General features: G+C 40.1%; 1 protein-coding gene across 1 annotated transcript; it reads right to left on the bottom strand.

Annotated features, from left to right (window-relative positions):
• Positions 1–579: 579 nt before the first annotated feature.
• On the bottom strand, positions 580–20,953 carry DRG1 (developmentally regulated GTP binding protein 1). Its single transcript, XM_024768047.1, has 9 exons — positions 20,769–20,953; positions 19,867–19,990; positions 18,363–18,538; positions 12,609–12,678; positions 9,877–10,046; positions 7,421–7,551; positions 5,838–6,005; positions 5,450–5,572; positions 580–893 (listed from the first exon to the last, which is right to left on the bottom strand). The coding sequence occupies exons 1-9, from the start codon at positions 20,808–20,810 to the stop codon at positions 794–796; spliced, it is 1,104 nt and encodes a 367-aa protein (XP_024623815.1). The 5' UTR covers positions 20,811–20,953; the 3' UTR covers positions 580–793.
• Between the last annotated feature and the right edge of the window lie 1,269 nt (positions 20,954–22,222).

Genomic DNA, 22,222 nt, shown 5'->3' with positions numbered 1-22,222 from the left:
ACACAGCTGTGCTCTAACTAAAGGAAAGGAACCAGTGAAAACAAGAGCCAACATTCACCAAGTACTTATATGCCAGATACTGTGCTAGTAAGCATTTTACAAGTACCATCTCTCTTAATACTAAGAATCTCCACTCCAGAAGGTAAGTGTTATTACCATCTCCATGTTACATGAGAAAACTGAAGTTTATAGAGATTGAGTAATTTATGCAGGATTCCACAGTTAATTAGAGGTGGGCCTGCCATTCAAAGGCCTGATGTGCCTGGTCAGAGTATTTTACTCAACCGCCATACTACACCATCTCCCAAAATAGCTAGCGTTGCAGGGAATAATCAGTTAACTTACATCAAGTCCTTCCTTTCTCCAGTATCATCTGGGAAAGACCACCTGAAAGGACCAAAACCCACACTGAGTTGGAAGGGTTTCTCACAACTAACCATCAAGTGAGATGTTGCAGTCACATTTTTACCCATTTCACATACAAGACCAAGCTCCCAAGTACTCCTTCTGCAGCTGCCTCACTACACATACCCATCCTCATTCAGTCCTCCTCAAAACAAATTCTGACAATGACACATGAACTGTACATAGTTTGCTGGCCTACCAGGTCCTTTATGCAGCTCAACATACAAGGTGACACCAAGTTAAGACAAGTGAAGTTCCAATTTGGGTGCCTCCATCTCCCTCCCCTGTATCCTGATCCAGTGGCTGCCAAAGCCAGGAGGGGCTTGGAGTCAGGTGTTTGATCATGGAGAAAGCAGCCATGGCCTGGCAGATGGTGAAGGGGATGGTGTCACTTCTTCACAATCTGAATGACATCCTCGTCCTCCAACGTATGGTCTTTACCCACTTTTTGAGGATTGTGTTTCACAGAGAGACCCCACACCAGAGCGCTGTATGGAAGGAAAAAAAGAACAGTTAGCGTAAATAATCACCTAGCTTCTATCTACCTAGGTGCCACTTTCTGCTCAGATTTAGCATTCCAGCTCTTAAGAGCCAAAGGCCTGCAATATCCAAGGTCCCCTGTCCCCAGTCAAAGCCCAAAGGCTTTAGCTTCCCAAGCAGTGTGGCACACTGGAACCTTCACATAAAAAGTGGCAAAGATTTTCGGAAGTTGTGTGGTTCCTCTTGCTCCAAAGCCAACTTATGAAAGTCAAAGAGAAAAAATACAAATGAGAAGTATGACAAGACTAATTCAAAATTAAAAGGAGAAAGCATATGTTTTTAATAGAGAAAAACCCTGAAATAACTGATTGGAAATTGATTCCTACAAATGCAATGTCAGTTATTTACAGACTGTTAGAGAATACCAGTTTTTATGGGGTCTACTGAAACCATCAGTGGGTACTAATAAGAAATGTAGGACCTCCTTCCTCAGCCAAACTAGGAAAACTCTCCTTCCCTATCAAGAAGCCATAACTGATAGGTCTCCTGATTTCTTAGAATATAGAAAGGTAATTTTTATCCATGGGCTTCCAATACTAACAGTATGATGTGCTACTGATGGAAATGAGTGAACAAGACACTGATACCAGCCTCAGAGACTAAGAACTATGTACCAAGGGGTAGAAAACATTGGCCATGTTATTTTTATATTGTCTTTGCTTTAAAAATCTTTATTCCCCCCAAAAAAATAATCATTAAACAAGATTTCACTTTTTTAAATAAAAACAGATAAACAAATAACAAGAAGAGATACATCACCATTAGTAAAACAAATATATATAAAATCTTTCAAATGTACTAACAAGCAAGATAAATGCAGCGCAACCATTTTACTATCTTAAGTTAGAAAACTAATTTTTAGCAGTCAAATTCAATGCCTGCAATAGAGTCAGTGCCTTGTATTTTGCTGATGGCAAAATGTAAACAGGTTCAGCCCTTTCGGAAAGCAATGCAGCAAAACATATCATAAGCCATATAATCATTAATCCTACTTTTGGATTAAAGAAATAAAAAGGGAAAGGTCTGTGCGTTAAGACTAGAAACTTACATAAAGTAGCAAAAGATAGGAAAACTATGGTTATAAAAATTATATATATAAATCTTATAACACAGAGAAAACATTTATATAGTAAATTATCAAAGGATGTGTGCATGTGGTCAAGGACACAAAGGGAATGCAACAGGGACACGTCATAATTAGTAGGCCTAAAGCTGAATTTTTTTTATTATTAAGACAGTTAAAATGCTACTTGTGCAATAATTTAAAAACAAAAACAGGAAAATAGTGACCAAATAAAATTCTATTTGCCTTCATATGTCTCTTCTCCAAAATATTTTTCTCCCCTTTAATTCCTTGGTTAAGCTACAATTCAGAGGCTTTGAACAGTGTTCTGTTACCATGGAAGGCAGGAACTATCCAGAAATCTATAAATTTTGAAAAAAGAAAATGTCTAACTTCTCCCAAGATTCTCCTTCACTGATTCAAGTATGTGTCAAAATATAATGATTTGAGGGCAGTAGAAGTTAGCACCTGTGTGTGGATAGTTACTTTTGATAAAAGGAATGTGAAGCTTAATAAAGGACTTCACTCTTTCAGTATTCTTAGGGTCAGAAACAAGTATGAATATTTAAAAAACTATTTCTGGACTTCCCCTGCAGTCCAGTGGCTAAGACTCCACGCTTCCACTACAGGGGACATGGGTTCGATATCTGTCAGGGAACTAAGATCCTTCATGCTATGCAGCCAAAAATAAATTAATTAATTAATTAAATAAAAACTATTTCTATGCTTTCCTAATTTTCTACAATTACTTTCTATTTTCTCGTTTTTATTTTATTTTTTTTGTTATTTTTGTTTTTTTCTCTTGTTTTTAAAACAATTTTTAAAATTTCAGCCTGTAAAGATAAAAAGAATTATTGATAAATACTGTAATTCAGTTAGTTAAAATATTTCTCACAGAATTATAGGTTGCAGGTCTGAACTACTTTTTATATATACTAGAATTAAATAAGTAGATTATAGATAATGACAGCCACGTTTCTCACTGCTGGAGAGAGAAGTTAAAATAAGAAAAAGGAGAAGGCTAAAATGAACCCTGTGGTGTTGAACTGGAATCAGAGGTAACAATAAATAAACTGATGGTTCTTAATATAGATAGATAGGATGGATGGGTAAATTAAATAGATACATACATAAGACAAGAGAGATAAAGAAATACAGATGGACTTGTAAGTACAGGTTAGTATCCTTACATACATTTCCTAACTCTGTCTGCTAAGAGGGCCTTACAAGCAACAACAGCCCACTAACAATGAGGAGGCCTAGCACACAGATCTTGTAAACCCAGGCTTCTTGGATAAGTGACTGATTCCAGGGCTGGTGTAGGAAAAATCACTATGAATCAGGAACATCTAGTAGTGCCGAAAGGTAAGGAAATGTTTAAAAAATAAATAAATAAAAGATGGCAGCCTATCAAAAAGAACATAGGAGCCAATCTGAAGGAGCTCCTAACGGCAAAAGCTGGAACAATTTGAGTGACAAAATAACGACAGGATTGGATTATAACACCATTGAATAAATATCCAAGAGCTCATACTAATAAAAATAAATTATGAATTAATAAACAGAGGAGAAGAGCTAGCTATAACTCACAATAGAATTCCAATAAATAAATGTAAAATGAAAGAGGGAAATAAAGAATTACCATTAAGCAAACAACACAGCAATAAATGTTGCAGACAAGCTCCACCATAGATGTTAAAATCAGCAGGTAAACATCTGAAGAGAAACAGATCTTCATAGTCTCAAAGTACCTCCCCAAGACATTTATCAAACAAGAGAGAACAGTATCTTTACAGTAGAGAAACCCAGCCAACACCAACATAACCAAGTTTTCAAAGTAAATATTACCATCAATAAGATATATCAACATCAGGCTTCCCTAGTGGCGCAGTGGTTAAGAATCTGCCTGCCAAGGCAGGCGACATGGCTTCGAGCCGTGGTCCAGAAAGATCCCACATGCCGTGCAGCAACTAAGCCCGTGCACCACAACTACTGAGCCTGCGCTCTAGAGCCCAGGAGCCACAACTACGGAAGCCTGCATGCCTAGAGCCTGTGCTCCGCAACGAGAAGCCACCACAATGAGAAGCCCGCGCACTGCAATGAAAAGTAGCCCCCACTCCCCGCAACTAGAGAAAGCCTGCGTGCACCAACTAAGACCCAACACAGCCAAAAATAAATAAATAAAATAAATTTTAAAATAATAATAATCAGGGCTTCCCTGGTGGTGCAGTGGTTGAGAGTCCACCTGCCAATGCAGGGGCCACGTGTTCATGCCCCGGTCCGGGAAGATCCCACATGCCGCGGAGCGGCTAGGCCCGTGAGCCATGGCCGCTGAGCCTGCACGTCCGGAGCCTGTGCTCCGCAACGGGAGAGGCCACAACAGTGAGAGGCCCGCGTACCGCAAAAAAATAAATAAATAAAATAAATAATAATAAGATACATCAACATCATGAATCCGGTGATATGATGCAAACTGAGGACACATCATCATTTTTGTGGTATTCTTACCAAAAATGCATAATCCCACTTCAATCATGAGAGAACATTAGACAAACCCAAAGTGAGGGACATTCTACAAAATAACTGATCAGTACTCTTCAAAAAGGCCAAGATCAAAGACACTGAAAGACTTAAGGAAATATTACTGGCAGACTGGAAGACTAGGGAGAAGTAACAGCTAAAATCCCATGTAGATTCCTGAAACACAAAGAGGATGCTGGTAGCAAAGGTATTAAAATTCAAATAAGGTCTATAGTTTAGTTAATAATATTGTACCAATACTAACCTCTGTTCTTGATGATTGTATTATGCTTATGTGAGCTGATAATGTTAGGGAAAGTAGGGTGAAGGATATAAGGAAACTCTATTACTATTTTTGCAACTATTCTGTAAGTCTAAAATTAGTTCAAAATAAGATGTTAAAAGAAGTATATTTCGGGACTTCCCTGGTAGTCTAGTGGTTAAGACTCACGCTTCCAATGCAGGGGGCATGGGTTCAATCCCTGGTCAGGGAACTAAGATCCCACGTGCCACACATTGTGGCAAAAAAAAAAAAAAAAAAAAAAAATTCCACCTGTATCAGCAGTGAGGAGTACGAGAAAGATCAGGGGGACTTACTCCTGCAAAAGGTTTAGAGAGGCCCTCAGTACCCAGTGAAGCCCAGTACGATGCTGGCAGGAAGAATTAACATTTTGTGTTTGCCAAGAGGAAGACGAATTAAAAAGAGAAAGTCAGAGCACTTTGTACTGTCAGCCCTCCCAACCTGAAAAGGCTTTTAGGGTCCTTCCTGCTCCAAGCTGGCATGGTTTTAAGAAGACCGTGCAAAGTTCTAACCAAGCAAGCATCTCCTGATGCCTAATTTCTATAATACTATCCTAAGAATTATTAGTAGAACCAGTAGCTCACAGGGAAAAGAAGGCACCATGGGCCCACGATACTTACTATTTAAATTCTTTGATAAGATTTTTGTGAATCTTCATGCAGAAATCCTCGACCGTGGTCCTGGAGTAAGGCAGCACCACTGGGGATGTGTAATCTGGCAACTGGCCTTTGGGTTTGGTGTAACTAGAACACAGAGGGAATAGAGGTTGCCTACTTCTTGGAATGTTTCATGTGTGAATGCAAATCAACCCTCCATCACCCCGGAGATCAGACCCAGATAACCTCTATCTTGAGGAAGAAAGTGCCCTCAATATAGCCTCGCAGATGAGAGGAATTAACTTATTTATATCTCCAAAAATAGATTATGTTAATGAGCTCTAGAGGGTATCATTTTAGGACAGTCTGGTTTAAATCCTACAGTAATATTACCCTATCCACTAAGACTTACATCCTCACTAGTTTCAGATAGTCCCAGATCTTTTCCAACAGGTCATCAAAATTCCAGCGGTGATGCGCAGAGATGGGTACACAGTGAGGCACCTTATAGATGATATCCAATTCCTCAATGGAGATCTGATCAATCTTATTTAACACATAGATACAGGGGATATAGACTCTGTAGAAGAAAAACAGTACGTGAGTCTGGAGCTGTGGACAAGACTGTCAGTCTGATTATCAGCACCCTCTCACCCAGGACCCCAAATCAGAGATTCTTAAATGGGGTCATAAGAAAGTCAGCCAAAAAAAAGAAAAAGCTTCCTACCAAAATCAGGTAGAACCTCCAAAAAGTGAACTATGGGTTGAGAAGTAACAAAACTCAAGCCGTAGTCCCTAGTCATGCAACTAATTACTGAGAAAGCATCCTGCAGTGGAAAGAACACAAGCTTTGGAGTCACAAAGAATGAATTTATTCCCAGCTCTGTCGCTTTCTATACATGTGTCCCTGGGCAAGTCTCAGAGTCCAGTTCCCAGAGTTCTTTTATGAACTGTAAGAATGTAAATATATTTCTAATAATATAACTTTTAAAGAATAAAAAAAAAATTTTAATACATCTAGCAAAGTCATAATCCTAATGTTCAATCAATAGGGCAGCTAAGGTTACTAATAATTAGGCAAGCCACAACTTCTCAGGCTTCAATTACCTCACTTCCAAAACACGTAACTCAAAGCACTAGCTTTTATTTGTTTTCAAAATGCCAGAAATGGACTTTCGTGGTGGCACGGTGGTTAAGAATCTGTCTGCCAATGCAGGGGACATGGGTTCAAGCCCTGGTCCAGGAAGAGCCCACATGCCGTGGAGCAACTAAGCCCAGGTGCCACAACTACTGAGCATGTGCTCTAGAGCTTGCAAGCCACAGCTACTGAGCCTGTGCGCCTAGAGTACATGCTCCACAACAAGAGAAGCCACCGCAATGAGAAGCCCGCGCACCGCAACAGAGTAGCCCCTGCTCGCCGCAACTAGAGAAAGCCTGCGTGCAGCAACGAAGACCCAACGCAGCTATAAATAAATAAATAAATAGTTTATTTTAAAATGCCAGAAATAATTTTAACAGTAGTTTCAATTATAATTTAATTTCAAATACTAGTAATAGTAATGTCTCATGGAATAGGGTTTCAGCTCTGTTCCCTTAGAGAAAATAGACACAGCCAGTCTGCTCTCAGTTCTTCAGAACAGCCTACAAGATTTCTCAGATGAATTAATTCTGTGAGAGCAGATTGAGAACCTACCCTCTTCAACCATCATATGATACAGAGCTTCAACCATCATATGACACAGAGCTTAGGGGATAGCCTAGTTCACAGCAAGTAACTGAAACAAGCAATTAGATTATCATGATCAAATTGCAGAGCAAAGAAGGATGTCAGTAATCAAGACCAACCCTTCATTTTACAGCTAAAGAACGCAAGGCCCACTATTATTTAAGATAACAGCACAACTGGAGTTAGAATCAATGTCTGCCAGATTCATAATCCAATGTTGTTGCCATTACAAGGCTTCAAATTCAAACTCAGGCACATTTAGTCAGCACCTGTTTCCTTCCACCACGTCAATGAGGTCATCTGCTGTGGCATCACTACGCAGAGTCACGTCAGCATTATGGATTTTGTATTCAGCCAGAATGCTCTTCACAGTTTCAGCATCCAGTTCACTCTGAGGGCACTGAAAGGGCATAGAAGACAATGACTGGTCAGAGAGCAAAAAAAAACCTCTTAAGAGTATCTACCGATGTACCTGGATAATCCTAGATAAGGTGCAAACTTATTTCTAAAGACCATTATCCTGGATGAGAGTACCTGACTTTTAGTAGGAAATACTCAAAAACTAAAAATCTTTCCAAACTCAAAGGAATGTGCTATGGCATGAATTGTGTCCCCATCCCCACCCAAATTCATATGTTGAAGACCTAATCCCAGTATCTCAGAATGTGACTGGAGATAGGGTCTTTAAAGAGGTAATTAAATTAAAATGAGGTCATATGGGTGGACCCTAATCCAATGTGACTCACATCCTTACAAGAAAAGGAGATTAGGACACAGACACAGAGGGGAAGGTCATATGAAGACAGAGGAGAAGACAGCCATCTACAAGCCAAGGAGAGAGGTGTCAGAAGAAACCAGTCCTGCTCACACCTTGATGTCAGATATCCAGTCTCCAAAATTAAGAGAATTAAATTTCTGTTGTTCAAGCCACCCAGTCTATATAGTACTTTATTATGGCAGCCTTAGCAAAAATACAGAAAGAATGTTCAAACATTATGACAGGATAATAGAAAAGATCTTTTGGGCAGGACAGCTTAAACCTATGCCAGTCAAATAATCTGGACCTCTAGAATGTTAAATGTTGTAGGAAATTCTCATTCTTCAATTATATGACTTAGAAGCAGCAATTGACAGAATTGATCGTTCTACCAATCTGCAACACTTTCTTTAATTGGCTTCCAGGATTCTAAACTCTTCCAGTTTTCCTTCTTCTTTGTCTGAGATGTCTTATTTGCTGATTCTTCCCATCTCCCAGCGTCTAATCATTGTGGGGGATGGAGGGAGGTGTCACAAAGCTCAATCCTTGAACCTCTTTTCTATTTATATTTGCTTCCTCAGCTAAGTTATCTCAGCTAAGCTCATGGCTTTAAAATTGATAACCACTAAATGTATAGCTCCAACCCAGATCATTCCTCACATGCCTATTTGACAGTAACACTTGGAGGTCTAATTTGAGTGTCACTGGCATCTCAAACTGAACATCTGATCTTCCCCTCCTCTCCAAACCTATTCTACACAAAGTCCTACTATTTTAGTCATGAGAGTCCATTTTTCTAGCTCAGAACAAAAACTCACCATCACCTCCTTCTCTGACAACCCATATCCAGTCCAGCTGTAATTCCTACCAACTATTTCCAAAATCTTTCCACAATCAACCACTCCACATCTCCTCCACTGTTACAACTCTGGTCTAAGAAGCCATCACTTCTTGACTAGATTATTGCAATAACCTCTTAAATGGGTTCTGTGCTTCTGTACTTAACCCATTTCAGTCTGTTCTCAACAACCAGATTGATTCCATTAAAACCTGAATCAATTTTACTCCACAGACTGGAACCCAACCAAAAGTTACCCATCTCCTGCAAAGTAAAAGCATGTTTGGCCCTATACTATGACTTTGTTTCTTACCACTCTCCTGCCTGCTCACTCTTCTGTTCCTCAAATGTGCAAAGGAACCCTCCACCTCAGGGCCTTGCACTTGGATGTTCCCTCAACATGAAACGCTCTTCCTCAAGATATTCACTTGGTTCACTCCTTCATGTCACCCCAGTGAAGATTTCTCTGATCAACCTACTTAAAACTGCAACCCAGGAGACGCAAGAAGGAAGAGGTATGGGAACATATGTATAAGTGATTCACTTTGTTATAAAGCAGAAACTAACACACAATTGTAAAGCAATTATACTCCAATAAAGATGTAAAAAAAAAATAACTGCAACCCTCCCACCAACACTCTCCATCCTCTTTCCCTAGTTTACTTTTGTCCTTAGTTTATCATTATCTAATATACTATAATCACTCATTAATTTTGTTTGCTACTTTCCCCATTAGAATCTAAGGGCCGGAATTTTTGTCTATTTTGCTCCCTCTTCCATTCCCCCTGAAAGCCTAAAACAATGTGTGGCCCATGGTAGGTGCTCTATAAATCTGTGTTGAATGAATGAAAATAGATGATATCAGCAGCCATCTACTTCATGCAAACATAAGACTGGTCTTTAGTCCCATATCACCCCAAATAACCCAAAGGAAGAAATAAAGTCACAAAGGTAAGTAAGTCTGAGACCGACTCTTGTCCTACTCTCTCAGTCATTACAACATCATTGTATTACCTCAATTAGTGCTGGGAGAAGCCAGGCAATTTCCAAATGTCAATGTCTATGTACCACAATCCACTCTCCACCCCAGTTCCTTCAGCAACCTGCCCCATATCACCTTTTCCACTTACAGTGGCCGTGAGATTAATGCCTCCTTTATCCTTCTTCTTAAAGCCAATGTTGGGGGGTTTGCTGTTCAAGCGAATGCCAAAGCCTTCCAGCTCATTTTCTATTATCTTCTTATGTCCCAAGGGTTTCAGGACATCCAAAACAATCAAGATCAAGTTACACGTTCTGGCCACTGAAGAATTGAAAATAAAATTTTTTTCAAAGCTCATTAAAGACTTAACATAATTCAAATACTCCAAAAGGGGGAGGGGGTGGAACATAATTCAAATACTCCAAAAGGGGGAGGGGGTGGTCTAGAGTTCCTACACTTAAGAGACAAAGGATTTTTTTTTTTTATAAATACACAGACACACATGAAGTTCTTAAGCTTTCCAAAGATTTATGCCAGAAGTCAATCTGCAATGTATTCTTTGTTTTCTATTAGTGTATCTAGAGGATGTGTCAACTTCTAGATACACTAGTAGAAAAATAATTTGGGATGAAGATAATAACCTGAATTCCTGAAAAAGTTCAGAAAGATTTAAAACAGTAAGAATTCTAAAAGAATAAGATTATCCAGTTAGCATATTTTTTGTCGACTTTTTTGAGATACAATTTATAAAAAATAGTGTTAAGCACGTGGTTTGATGACAAATGTATATACCTGTATAACCACCACAGAAACTGAGATTCAGAGGATTTCCATCACCTCCAAAAGCTCCCTTATACCCCTTTGCAATGAATCTTCCCCTCAATTCCCTGTCAACCATTAATCTGCTTTTCTTCTTCTTTTTTTAAAATGTATTTATTTATTTTTGGCTGCGTTGGGTCTTCGTTGCTGCTGAGCACAGGCCTTCTCTCGTTGCAGTATGCAGGCTTCTCACTACAGTGGCTTCTCTTGTTGCAGAGCATGAGCTCTAGGCGCACGGGCTTCAGCAGTTGCAACACGTGGGCTCAGTAGTTGTGGCACACGGGCTTAGTTGCTCTGCAGCATGTGGGATCTTCCCAGAGCAGGGCTCGAACCTGTGTTTCCTGCACTGGCAGGCAGATTCTGAACCACTGTGCCACCAGGGAAGTCCACTGACCTGCTTTTCTGTCACCCTAGATTAAGCTGCATGTTTTAGAATTGCATATAAATAGAATTATACAAAATCTAGTCTTTTGTGCCTGGCTCTTTTAATTTAGCATATTTCTGATAGTCATCCATGAATGACTTCAAACCTATAATTCCATAAATAGCTAAATTAATAATATACGGGTAGAATAAAAATACTTTCAAACATGAAAAGAAAAACCAGAACAATGTACCTATCATTCACTCTTTTTCAGTAAGTTTCTAAAGAATGTGCTTCAGCAAAACATTAAAATAACCCAAAAAAGGTAAGACGCTGACTCTAAGAAATAGGGGATCCCACACAAGAACACAAAAGAAAATCTCAGGATGACAGCCATGCAAAAAGCCTAGAGCTACATTATCCAATACAGCATCCACTAGCTGCCTGGGGCTATTCAAATTTAAATTAATTAAAATTCAATAAAATTTAAAATTCAGTTACTCAATTGCACCAGGCACACTTTAAGTGATCAACAGCCACACACCTACAACTACCATATTGGACAGCACAAATTCAAAACATTTCCATTACTGTAGAACATTTCCATTACTGGACAGTGTTGGTCTAGAAAGCAATCAATCCAGATTGAGGCATAAAGACAAAGGGTAAAGGAAGGTAGTGTCAGGGTTGAGGGGAGATAATGAAAGCAGTAAGACTGTATTTGGAACTGTATTCAAGTATCTAGAAAACTACTGATTAATAGGCATTTGATCTATTGGAACATGTGAAAAATATTAACAAACAGAAAAGTAAACAAAATAAAACAAGAACCAATTATTAACTCCATGAAAAACAAACTTCAAAAACAGATCTCAACAGAAAAGAAACCAAGTCATAACACACTACTTAACTCAGTACAACAAAAGTCAGACAGTCATTACATAATAATATATACCACAACTAGTGAGTTAACTAAAAATTATCATACAACTTCTTTGAAAGAATAGGAAAAGAGACATGGAGTATGAGAGCTAATTTCCTACCATAACATGAAACCAACAGATGGTATCTAAAATTAATTAGTCATGAAATAGCAATATAAGCATAACATTTTAAAATATGAAATAGAAGAAACAGTTGAAGACTTGTCAGTACCTGCCAATGGAGAATGACACTAAAGGTGAAAAGAGGTGGGGTAGCAGATTATTGCAATTTATGATTAGCCTTTATTTATTTATTTACTTTTGGCCGTGCCTTGCAGCCTGTGGGATTTTAGTTCCCCGACCAGGGATTGAACCCGGGCCCTCGGCAGTGAGAGTGCAGAGTCCTAACCACTGGACTGCCAGGGAATTCCCCTATGATTATCCTTTTATAGTATTTTACCTCAAATAAAAAGGAAAGAAGAAGAAAAGGCATGGGTGGGAGTCAGGAAACCTGAGTTCTAGCTCTGAATCTGCCACAACAGTGCAACACTGCACCAACGCACTTCACTTCTCCTGTCCTTAGTGTTTCTCTGCAAATGGGGATCTGGACTGATACTCTCTGAGGTCCCTTTAAGTTCCGACATTCTATTCCAGTGAGAAGTCAGGTAAAACTATGCCCTTCATGGTGGTACCAACTCCAAGCCCAACAGTCCCATCTAAAGGAACAGTACCCAGTAAAGGGATGATATCCTGGGATGGTGGCCCTGGAACACTCACCTGCAATGACTTGACGACCTCTACCTTTCCCATCCTTGGCACCCTCAATGATACCTGGGAGATCCAGAAGCTGGAAGATTACGGAGAGAAAAGGAAAAACTGATTATAAATCTGAACAGATCAAATAGAATGATTTATTTCTCAAGTAGTCAAAATTTAGGAGATCCAAATCCAATCTTCCTTATAAGTGAATGTGTAAATCTTACTTTTACTAAGCATCTACTAAATGTCAGCTGCAAGGTTCTTACATACTTTATCTAGTTCAAAATGCCTAGTAAGTCTGTGAATAAGGATATTGGTTGAGATTCATAGAGGTTAAGTGGTTTGCCCAAAGTCACAGTCTTAATAAACAAGATTATAATCCACATTTTGGGGGCCTTAATCCATTATTCTAACTAATATTTTTCAATATTCCCCCACTTTTCAGAAGGCTGATGCTCCATACAAATTCCTTACTATAGATAATAAGTGGATCATGACATTCACAAGCAATAAATCCTGAGACCTTTGTGAATCCTCCAGTTCACAAAAATTTCTGCAGCCATTCTTAATCAGGCAAGCACATAAAAATCACCTATAAAACAATTAAAAATGCAGGGGCTTCTCTGGTGGCGCAGTGGTTGAGACTCCACCTGCCGATGCAGGGGACACGGGTTCGTGCCCCGGTCCGGGAGGATCCCACATGTCGCGAAGCGGCTGGGCCCGTGAGCCATGGCTGCTGAGCCTGCGCGTCCGGAGCCTGTGCTCCGCAACAGGAGAGGCTACAACAGTGAGGCCCGCGTATCGCCAAAAAAAAAAAAAAAAAGCAGATATCTGAGCTTCATCCCTGTAAATTCTGATTTGGAAGGGCCAAAGCAGGATTCAGATATTCATCTGTATTTCAGAAGGCTCCATGGGTGACTCTGATAGGTGTCCCCAGTTGAAAATGACCACTCAATTGCCCAGGAAATGCAATAAAGTAAAACTTCACAGAAGTCACAGTGTATGTACTTAATGATGAGAACATCAAAACCAAATCCATAGCACCGATGATTCAAATTCACAAACTATAGTTATAAGCCCTTGAGAGTCTGTTAAGAGCATATGTAAAATCTGAAAATACCAAGGGCCATACTACTGTATGGCCAATACTGAATTATCCATATGAACAGACAGGTATATAGCTGCAGCTTATCAAAACATCATTTAAAACTAGCTTTTGCTGGGGAATTCCCTGGCAGTTCAGTGGTTAAGACTCCGCGCTTTCACTGCCGAGGGCCCAGGTTCGATCCCTGGTCTGGGAACTAAGATCCCACAAGCCTCGCGGCAAGGCAAAAAACAGCAACAACAATAACTAGTCTTTGCTATAAGCATATCTGATATCACAGAAATAAACTTCACATTAAATAAACCACAAGGAAAAAGAACAAACTCAGGAGGTGCTTAGAGAGTTCAACTTTTCCATTCAAGAACCTGGTCAAAATGTCCTTCCTATTCCTCACTACATAATAAATAACATTACCTCCTCTAAAACTGATACAACCCACCAGTTAAATTGAGCTACCCTTTCTCTTTCAAAAAACGTAATTTATGTTCAATACACCTGCCTTGACTTGGAAACTTTAGTTACACTGATTTAAAAGGCTACATGGGGGCTAATGAGCACACCAGATCTTGATTTCTAAACATCTGTCTCCAATAAAAGGAACGCGCACTCCTTCAGAAGTGGCAGATTCCAGGGCTGGGGCAGGGAAAATATAAGATTAGCCTGGAACATCATGTGGTACCAAAAAATAAGGCATTACACACAAAAAGATGGGGGCTTCTGGAAAGAACAAAGGAGCCAACCTGAAGGAGTTCCTAACAGTCACACCTGGAACAATGTGAGTAATAAAATAATGGTAGTACTGGATTATAATCCATGAAATAAATATCCATGAGCCCACAATGACACAAATTCAATAAATAAATGGGAGAGAAGGAATAGCTCCTCCATATAATAGAATTCCAATTAACAAATGTAGTAGGAAAGAGAAAAATAGAGAATCACCATTAAGCAAGAAGCACAGTAATAACTGTTGCATATGAGATCCAGATGAATGCTAAAATGAGTGGGCAAGTTTGTGAAACAGGATTTGTATCTTCTCAAAGTATCTCCCCCAAGATATTTATTAACTACAAAAAGAAAGATAATAGCTTTACAGTAGAGAAACCCCACAGACACCACTTTAACCAACTGATGGGGGTCAATATTACCAATAATATATACTAACATCATGAATCCCTAAGATGCACTGAGAAGGACATACCACCATTTCTGTAGTATGCTTGCCAAAAAAATATAATACCTCAGTATAATCATAAGAAAACATCAGAGAAATCCAAATTGAGGAACAGTCTACAAAATAACTAATCAGCACTCTTTTAAGAGTGTCAGGATCATGAAGGACAGGACTGAGGAACTATTACAGGTGGCAGAATAGGAGAAAGAACCGAACGTAAAATGGGATGATCACAAATAGAATCTTGAAAAAGAACACTGGTCGGGAAACTGGTAAAAATTCGAACAAGTTCTATAGTTTAGTGACTAGTACTGCACCAGAGTTAATCTATTACTGATAATTATTCTATGTTTATGTAAGGTGCTAATATTAGGGGAAGCAGGGTGATATAAGAGAACCTCAAAATAATTATGCTAAGTGAAAGAAACCAGCCAAAAAAGAGTTCATTTATATTTACACATGGTCTTATTTATATAAAACTCTTAACATGTAAACTACAGGATGAAAGGGGCATGAGGAAACTTTGGGGATGATATGCTCACAATCTTGATTGTGGTGATATTTTCACCAGTTTATAGATATGTCAAAACTTATCAAATTGTATACTTCCTGTGCAGTTAACTGTATGTGAATTACATTTCAATAAAGATGTCTGAAAAAACAAAACGTCTATCATCAGTTGTTCCTAAGAAATTAAGTCTAAAGTGTATTTCTTCAGCCCTCCCAAAGATTCTGTAATCTACTTCCACCACTTTGTAAATCCCTGCCTGCTTTAAAAAAAAAAAAAAAAAAGTATTCCATCAGCAAAAGGCTTTATACTGAGACAAGAGAGCAAGAGCCATGGCACCTGAACATGGCGGAGAAATTTATTGAAGCCCCTACAAATGTAAAAGCAAGTTAACTTTAGCTTTTCTTGAGAGGGAAATATTTAAAATTACATTAAACTATTTAAATATTTAAAATTACATTGAACTATTTGAATGTGGCAACTATATTTCATCCAATAAAAACAGTCTATGCTTTACAATTCTGAATTTCAGATTACAACCAACTAAGAGATGAGAAAATAAAAAATATTTCTTCAAATCATGTAACTGTAGGATTTTAAGAATTGGAATGTTAACCTACTTCAAACTCAAATGCCTTCAGAGATTAAAGCAGGTACAAGTCTATATATATACATATATATATATATATACACACACACATATATACGTATACACATATATATGTATACATATGTACATCCCTGGTTAAGTGGTGGTTCAGCCATTACTTGAACACCTCCAGACATAGTAATTAATTACCTCAAGAGGTACCATTTTTAGGCACCTTTATTGTTAAAAAGATCTTCTTTCCTAACAACAACAAAGAAAACAGAACTCTACCTCTTTATAATTCTTATTAGGTGGTTCTAATTTTGTACACCATTCCCCACCAAGTCACAGATAATGAGTCCTCTGCCACAAAACAGCCTTTTAAAAGAACATCTGAGGGCATTTTAATCCAGTTAAACACACCTACTAGTATGCTTACTTAACTTGGTTTCTGGAGAAAGTCAGAAGGAAAAACAGAGGCAGAGGGCACAGACGGAAAAGAAAGTACCATGGAAAAAAGGAAGAAAAAAACCTAAAAAGATCAAGAGACTGAAATAAATGAAGGTTTTGAGGAAAAGACAAGGAAAGAGAGGGGTTAAGTGGCTATTTATTCTGATATACCCAGAAGCCCTGAGAGAGGTGCCATAACATCTCATCAGGAAAGAGGTTACTCTCTGAGCTGCCAAAGACTCTGAAACCAGATGAAATTAAGCAATGGTCCAGATATGCCCAAGTGTCCTCATTCTTGTTACTATATACATTTGGACATGGAGTCCTAGAAAGGTACATGTCCTAACAGTATCTGCATGGGTACCTAACCAGAAAGAAAAAAAGCCACTGAAAATACCACCAGGACACTGGTCCCTCACTACTTCAGATTCTATAATAAAGAAGCATGAATGTACTTCACAACTCACTGTGTAGCTCAGCAAGAGGGAAAACAAATACCTACACCAAGAGTTTCCAAATGATGTGCCAAGGCACTCAGGGCGTTCTAAATTTTCAAAAGAAACAGCAGTTCTTAATATCTGTCAAGCACTGAGGGAACTACTAAATCCAAGAAGCCCACAATTTCACCATTAGATCCTAGTACACTGCTTTCAATCACATCAGATCCGAATCTTTGGGAAGTTGGATTTTTCAGCGATTACTATGGTAAAAAATAAGCACTACACAAAAATCGGTGTCGAAAAGGAAACAAATGTGGCAGTATCCAATCTGATTCCAAAATTTGAGAAGTTATATGGTACCCAGCAGTGCCCATATCCCATTAGTAAATAACTGTAGCTGTAAGGACATAAATAATTGTTTGGATCTAACTATTTAACAAACAGAACCATTAGGTTATTTCTTTTAGCCTGGAGCACCATAAAAAATTACTGGGACCAGAAAACTATCAGGAAATAATTGCTGAGACACTAAGGGTCCTGTGAACTAGAAAGTTTGGGAACCTCTAGTCTAGATTCAAATGCCATGAAATTCAGAACCTTACCTTCCTAGCTGTGGAGCAAAAAAGAATGTGTTCCATTACATTTTACACATTCCTTCTTTCATACCCAAGTGGACTCCTCATTTGGGAGCCCTAAATCTATCATCTATCTGAGAACTTCTCAAGACGACAACTTCATTAAGCCTCACAGATAAGAATTATTTTCTAAAAAGGGTCTGAGTGGGCTTCCCTGGTGGCGCAGTGGTTGAGAGTCCGCCTGCCGATGCAGGGGACACGGGTTCGTGCCCCGGTCTGGGAAGATCCCACATGCCACAGAGCGGCTGGGCCCGTGAGCCATGGCCGCTGAGTCTGCGCGTCCGGAGCCTGTGCTCCGCAACGGGAGAGGCCACAACAGTGAGAGGCCCGCGTACCGCAAAAATAAATTAATTAATTAAAAATAAATAAACCAAAAGGGTCCGATCATGGTATTTATTAAAGTGTCTGATGGCTCCTAGCTATGTACAAGATAAAATTCAACTTCTTAAGCAGAAACATAAGATCCTTCATAATTCAGCTCCAACCTACCTTTCCAGATTGTTTCTACTACTCACTGTCCCACAGCTAAGCTCACACCACAGCAGGCTGTTCACTGTTATGGCTGCTTAAAACTGTCCTTTACATTCTTCGGCTGGTGAAATTCTATTTGAACTTCAAAACCCACCCCATTGTCACTTTCTACATGCAGCTTTTTCTGCCTTACCAGACCTTCCCCCACCTCCATCCTCTGTGTTTTCACAAACGATATCCCACTGTATTATTGTTTTTATGTACTGCTCTATCTCCCCTACTAGACAGTGAGGGCCTGGTAGATCAAAGATCAGGCCTGGCATATACAGAGCTCCAAATAAGTGTTTTTTAAATGAAAGAATTGATTTCTTCCCTTCCTTGGCCTGCAGGCCTGACTCACCTGGATCTTGGCACCTTTGTATCTGATGACACCAGGTACAGTGGTCAGAGTAGTGAACTCATAGGCTGCCACCTCGGAATATACCCCTGCCAGGTTACTGAGCAGTGTTGACTTCCCCACAGATGGAAAACCCACAAACCCAATTCGAGCATCACCTGTCTTGGCAACGTCAAATCCTAAAACATCAACAAATATAAAAAGGAGGAGGAAAGTTATCCCTGGGAGTGTTGAGACTCATGTAATTCCTTTTACATTCTGGTTGCCTATCCCTCTAGAACCTATTTCTCCAAATTTTTACATTTTATCTCTAGGGTAGAGCTTAAGCACACAAAATTCCCCCATAGCAATTCACAATATTTAATGGAGTGGAGTTTTTTTGTTTATTTTATTTTTTATTTTTTTTATTGGAGTATAATTGCTTTACAATGGTGTGTTAGTTTCTGCTTCACAACAAAATGAATCAGTTATATATATACATATGTTCCCATATCTCTTCCCTCTTGTGTCTCCCTCCCTCCCACACTCCCTATCCCACCCCTCCAGGCAGTCACAAAGCACCGAGCTGATCTCCCTGTGCTATGTGGCTGCTTCCCACTAGCTATCTACCTTATGTTTGGTAGTATATATATGTCCATGCCTCTCTCTCGCTTTGTCACAGCTTACCCTTCCCCCTCCCCATATCTTCAAGTCCATTCTCTAGTAAGTCTGTGTCTTTATTCCTGTTTTACCCCTAGGTTCTTCACAACATTTTTTTTTCTTAAATTAAATGGAGTGTTTGATGTAAAAACTTTACACCTCTACATGTTATATACCTTTCTAGTACCCACAGTATTTAGGGCCCAAATATTATATAACCACTGATCAAAAAAATCGGTTTCTTTTCTTTTTTCTTATAAACTCCGGGGACTGTGTCACTGACAGAGTTTTCTTTTCTTACAGTGGGTTGCAAACAAATTCAAAGCCAAATTTGTGGCCCTTCTCTAAGAAGTGTACAGACTTTATGACATTACTTTTCATCCTAACTTTTATCTCTCAGCTTCAACTTATTCTTTCTACCTTCACTTCCCTTTGCATTAATTTCCTTTATCTTGTTGACTATTTATTTACATATTTCAGTGAGCCAATGTAAATCTATTTTGGATCAGTACAGGATATACATAAATAAAACCCTAGTTCACTTAGAGAATATTCATTTGCCTTTGAAATCAGTAAAATTGGGAATTCCCTGGCAGTCCAGTGGTTAGGACTCAGTGCTTTCGCTGCCAGGGCCCAGGTTCGATCCCTGCTCAGGAAACTAAGATCCCACAAGTCGCATGGCATGGCCAAAAAAAAAAAAAGAAAAAGAAAGAAATCAGTAGAATAAAATAAACACAATTCAAGAATTTAGGCTTAGGAAACACAAACCGACTTTGATATAAAATTTTAAATTATTTTTAAACCATATGCCTTTATTACTTTAATAAAAATTATACCAAGAAAAAGAAAGTCGAAGCAAAACACAAACCTTCTCCTGGTCCACCACCACCACCACCTTTTGGAGTAATGAGTTCCCTGCGAAGCTTAGCAAGGCGAGCCTTAAGCAGCCCTAGATGGTGTGCTGTGGCCTTGTTCTTTTGCGTCCGAGCCATCTATAAGGGAGGAATCACAGCCATAAATCAGAAGCAGTTCCTACAAGTTAAAACATCCAGAATGAATGCTCCCCCAGCTCTGAGAGAATGATGTTTTTTATCTAGGTCCCACTAACTTCAATACACCCATTTTAAGTCAGACTTAAAAGAGTAAAAATCCATTCTCTCCATCACGCAGACCATTCCCCGCATTACAGAGCAAACAGCTGAGGCCCAAACAGAAGAAACATGACCAAGGTCATTACAATCAGCATTCACAGATTAGACTAAAACTCAGCTGCCGATTCCTTTTCAACTGCTTGTACCTGGTGTGCCCCCACCGATTTTAAAGAGCTCTGAGCACTTCAGACCATACAGTCACACAACAATCCAGGTGGAATCAACAGCCACCGCAAATGACAATTTACATCCAGATCATATTCCCGGGAGCAATACTCTGGGAAAGGGGGTCATCAAAGTAGAGACTGGGGAAGGGGAGGGCGGTTCGAGGGGCGATAAAGAAAGATACTTAAGTACGCGAGCAGGTCAGGGCAGAAGTGGGGGGATAGGATTCAGTGTTGCTCACATAAAAAGAAGAGAAGACTGAGAGAAACAATGTTCAGACAGGCGCAGAACGCTGGAAGGGGGCACTGACTAAGTTGCACAGGTGTAGAACGCGGGCTCGGGATGAGGGGAGTCGGGGAACGCGGGCCCGGTCCTGAGGAGGCTGAGGGAAGTTCAGGCAGGAGAGACGCTGCCGAAGAGGAACGCTCGGACGAAGTGTTCGAGCGCCCATTACCTCGGCTTCGATCTCCGCGATCTTAGCTAAAGTGCTGCTCATGGTGGTGAGTCGCGGGGGGCGCAGTGGCCTCCACACGGACAGTCTCCCTTCGGACACCCGCCAGCGGACCTTCCACCGCCACCAGGCGCTACAGCAGTGCGCAAGCGCGGTACTTCCTATTTCTCGCGAGAGTTCCGCGCGAGACTTACTGAGAGATATACAGCGTGAAATGGTCTCCTCCTCCTCAGCCAACCGCGCCCCGTCCCGCGAGCCAGCGCGGTGTCATAGAGCCCGCGGGAATGGGGGCCAGAGAGGCCACTCCGGTCCTTACCTCTCCGAGCGCGCCGAGGGTCGCGCGCCGCTCGGCCCCGCCCCGCCGGACTTGCGCCCCGCGTCCTGCTCCGCGCCCAGCCCCCGGCACGTAGTGTGTGATGAGTGACTCTTCGCTGCAGGCCCGCAGCTCTCAGACCCTCTCCCTGAAAAGCGCGCTCGCGGCGTCCACCCGTCTTCTTCGCCGGCACCGACGGGTCCTGGGGCCCCTTTCACGGCTGGGAAGACACGGCGGGGGACTCCTCGGCCTCCAGGGTCGATGTAGAGACCGATTTTCAGCCTGTCTTCTTGGGAAAAGAAAATGCCCCCTTTCCATCACTCAAAACTATTTTTAGGTGTTTGTTTTGTTTACCCCCAACCCCGAGTAGAGTGCGCGGCACATAGTGAGCCCACAATAAATGCATGATTGACTGGATAATTCCCAGAGAACCGGTACTTGAAATACTGAAGAATTCGAAACTATGTGAAGGATAAATAAATAGTGGTACCTCTGTGCTGTGAAATATTATTTCAGCCGTTAAAACATAGATCTGTGTGGTCTAACTGGAAGGATGTCCAGGACATATTGTTTTAAAAAAAAATGGTAGCAGAACTTCACTAGGTTGTGATCCCATTTATGTTAGTTTTAAAATTAGATGTTTATTTATATAGGTGTACACGTCGGAAAGCGCATTGTTAAATGGTCTGAATAAAAGGATACAATCTCAAACTGTTAACAGTGGGATAAGATGCAAGGAAAGGCAGAGAAAGCCTTTCACTTGTTATTCCACATATTACTGTGTCATTCAATTTTTTTTAAAGATTAACATATCCATGTATTATTTGTGTAATAATTATAATAGAATTTAAAATTTCAAAAGACGCCTCTTCCCCAAGTGTCTTGTGAAGAGGATGCCAGGACGCCCAGGAGCTGTGTGCTGATTTTGAAAGCTGCTTCCTGTGGGATCAATGAATTCTTGTTGATAGATTGATTGATCCATCGGGAGTCCGCAGGCCAGGCTTAACCTGCAGGGCTGGCCTCCACTCAGCCCTGGGAGGGAAGTTTATTTATCTAAAATTGTAAGTAAGACCAATTCCAACTTGCCAGAGACGCAAAAGGAGGTTTATATCCGGCACAAAGGAGGGAATGGGAAAAGGCAAGC

Source organism: Neophocaena asiaeorientalis, unplaced genomic scaffold (assembly GCF_003031525.2).
Source record: "Neophocaena asiaeorientalis asiaeorientalis breed wild unplaced genomic scaffold, Neophocaena_asiaeorientalis_V1.1 scaffold828, whole genome shotgun sequence".
NCBI classification, from domain to species: domain Eukaryota; kingdom Metazoa; phylum Chordata; class Mammalia; order Artiodactyla; family Phocoenidae; genus Neophocaena; species Neophocaena asiaeorientalis.
This window is presented reverse-complemented; position numbering and strand designations above follow the sequence as displayed.

Bases quoted from the DNA above. Each gene is read 5' to 3' on its own strand.
- DRG1 (XM_024768047.1), bottom strand. From the start codon at position 20,810: ATGAGCAGCACTTTAGCTAAGATCGCGGAGATCGAAGCCGAG. The intron at 18,539-19,866 runs GTTTGTGTTTTG...TTGATGTTTTAG, and splicing joins TGGTGGTGGACCAGGAGAAG to GATTTGACGTTGCCAAGACA. The intron at 12,679-18,362 runs GTGAGTCAGGCC...GTAATCTTCCAG, and splicing joins ACAAAGGTGCCAAGATCCAG to CTTCTGGATCTCCCAGGTAT.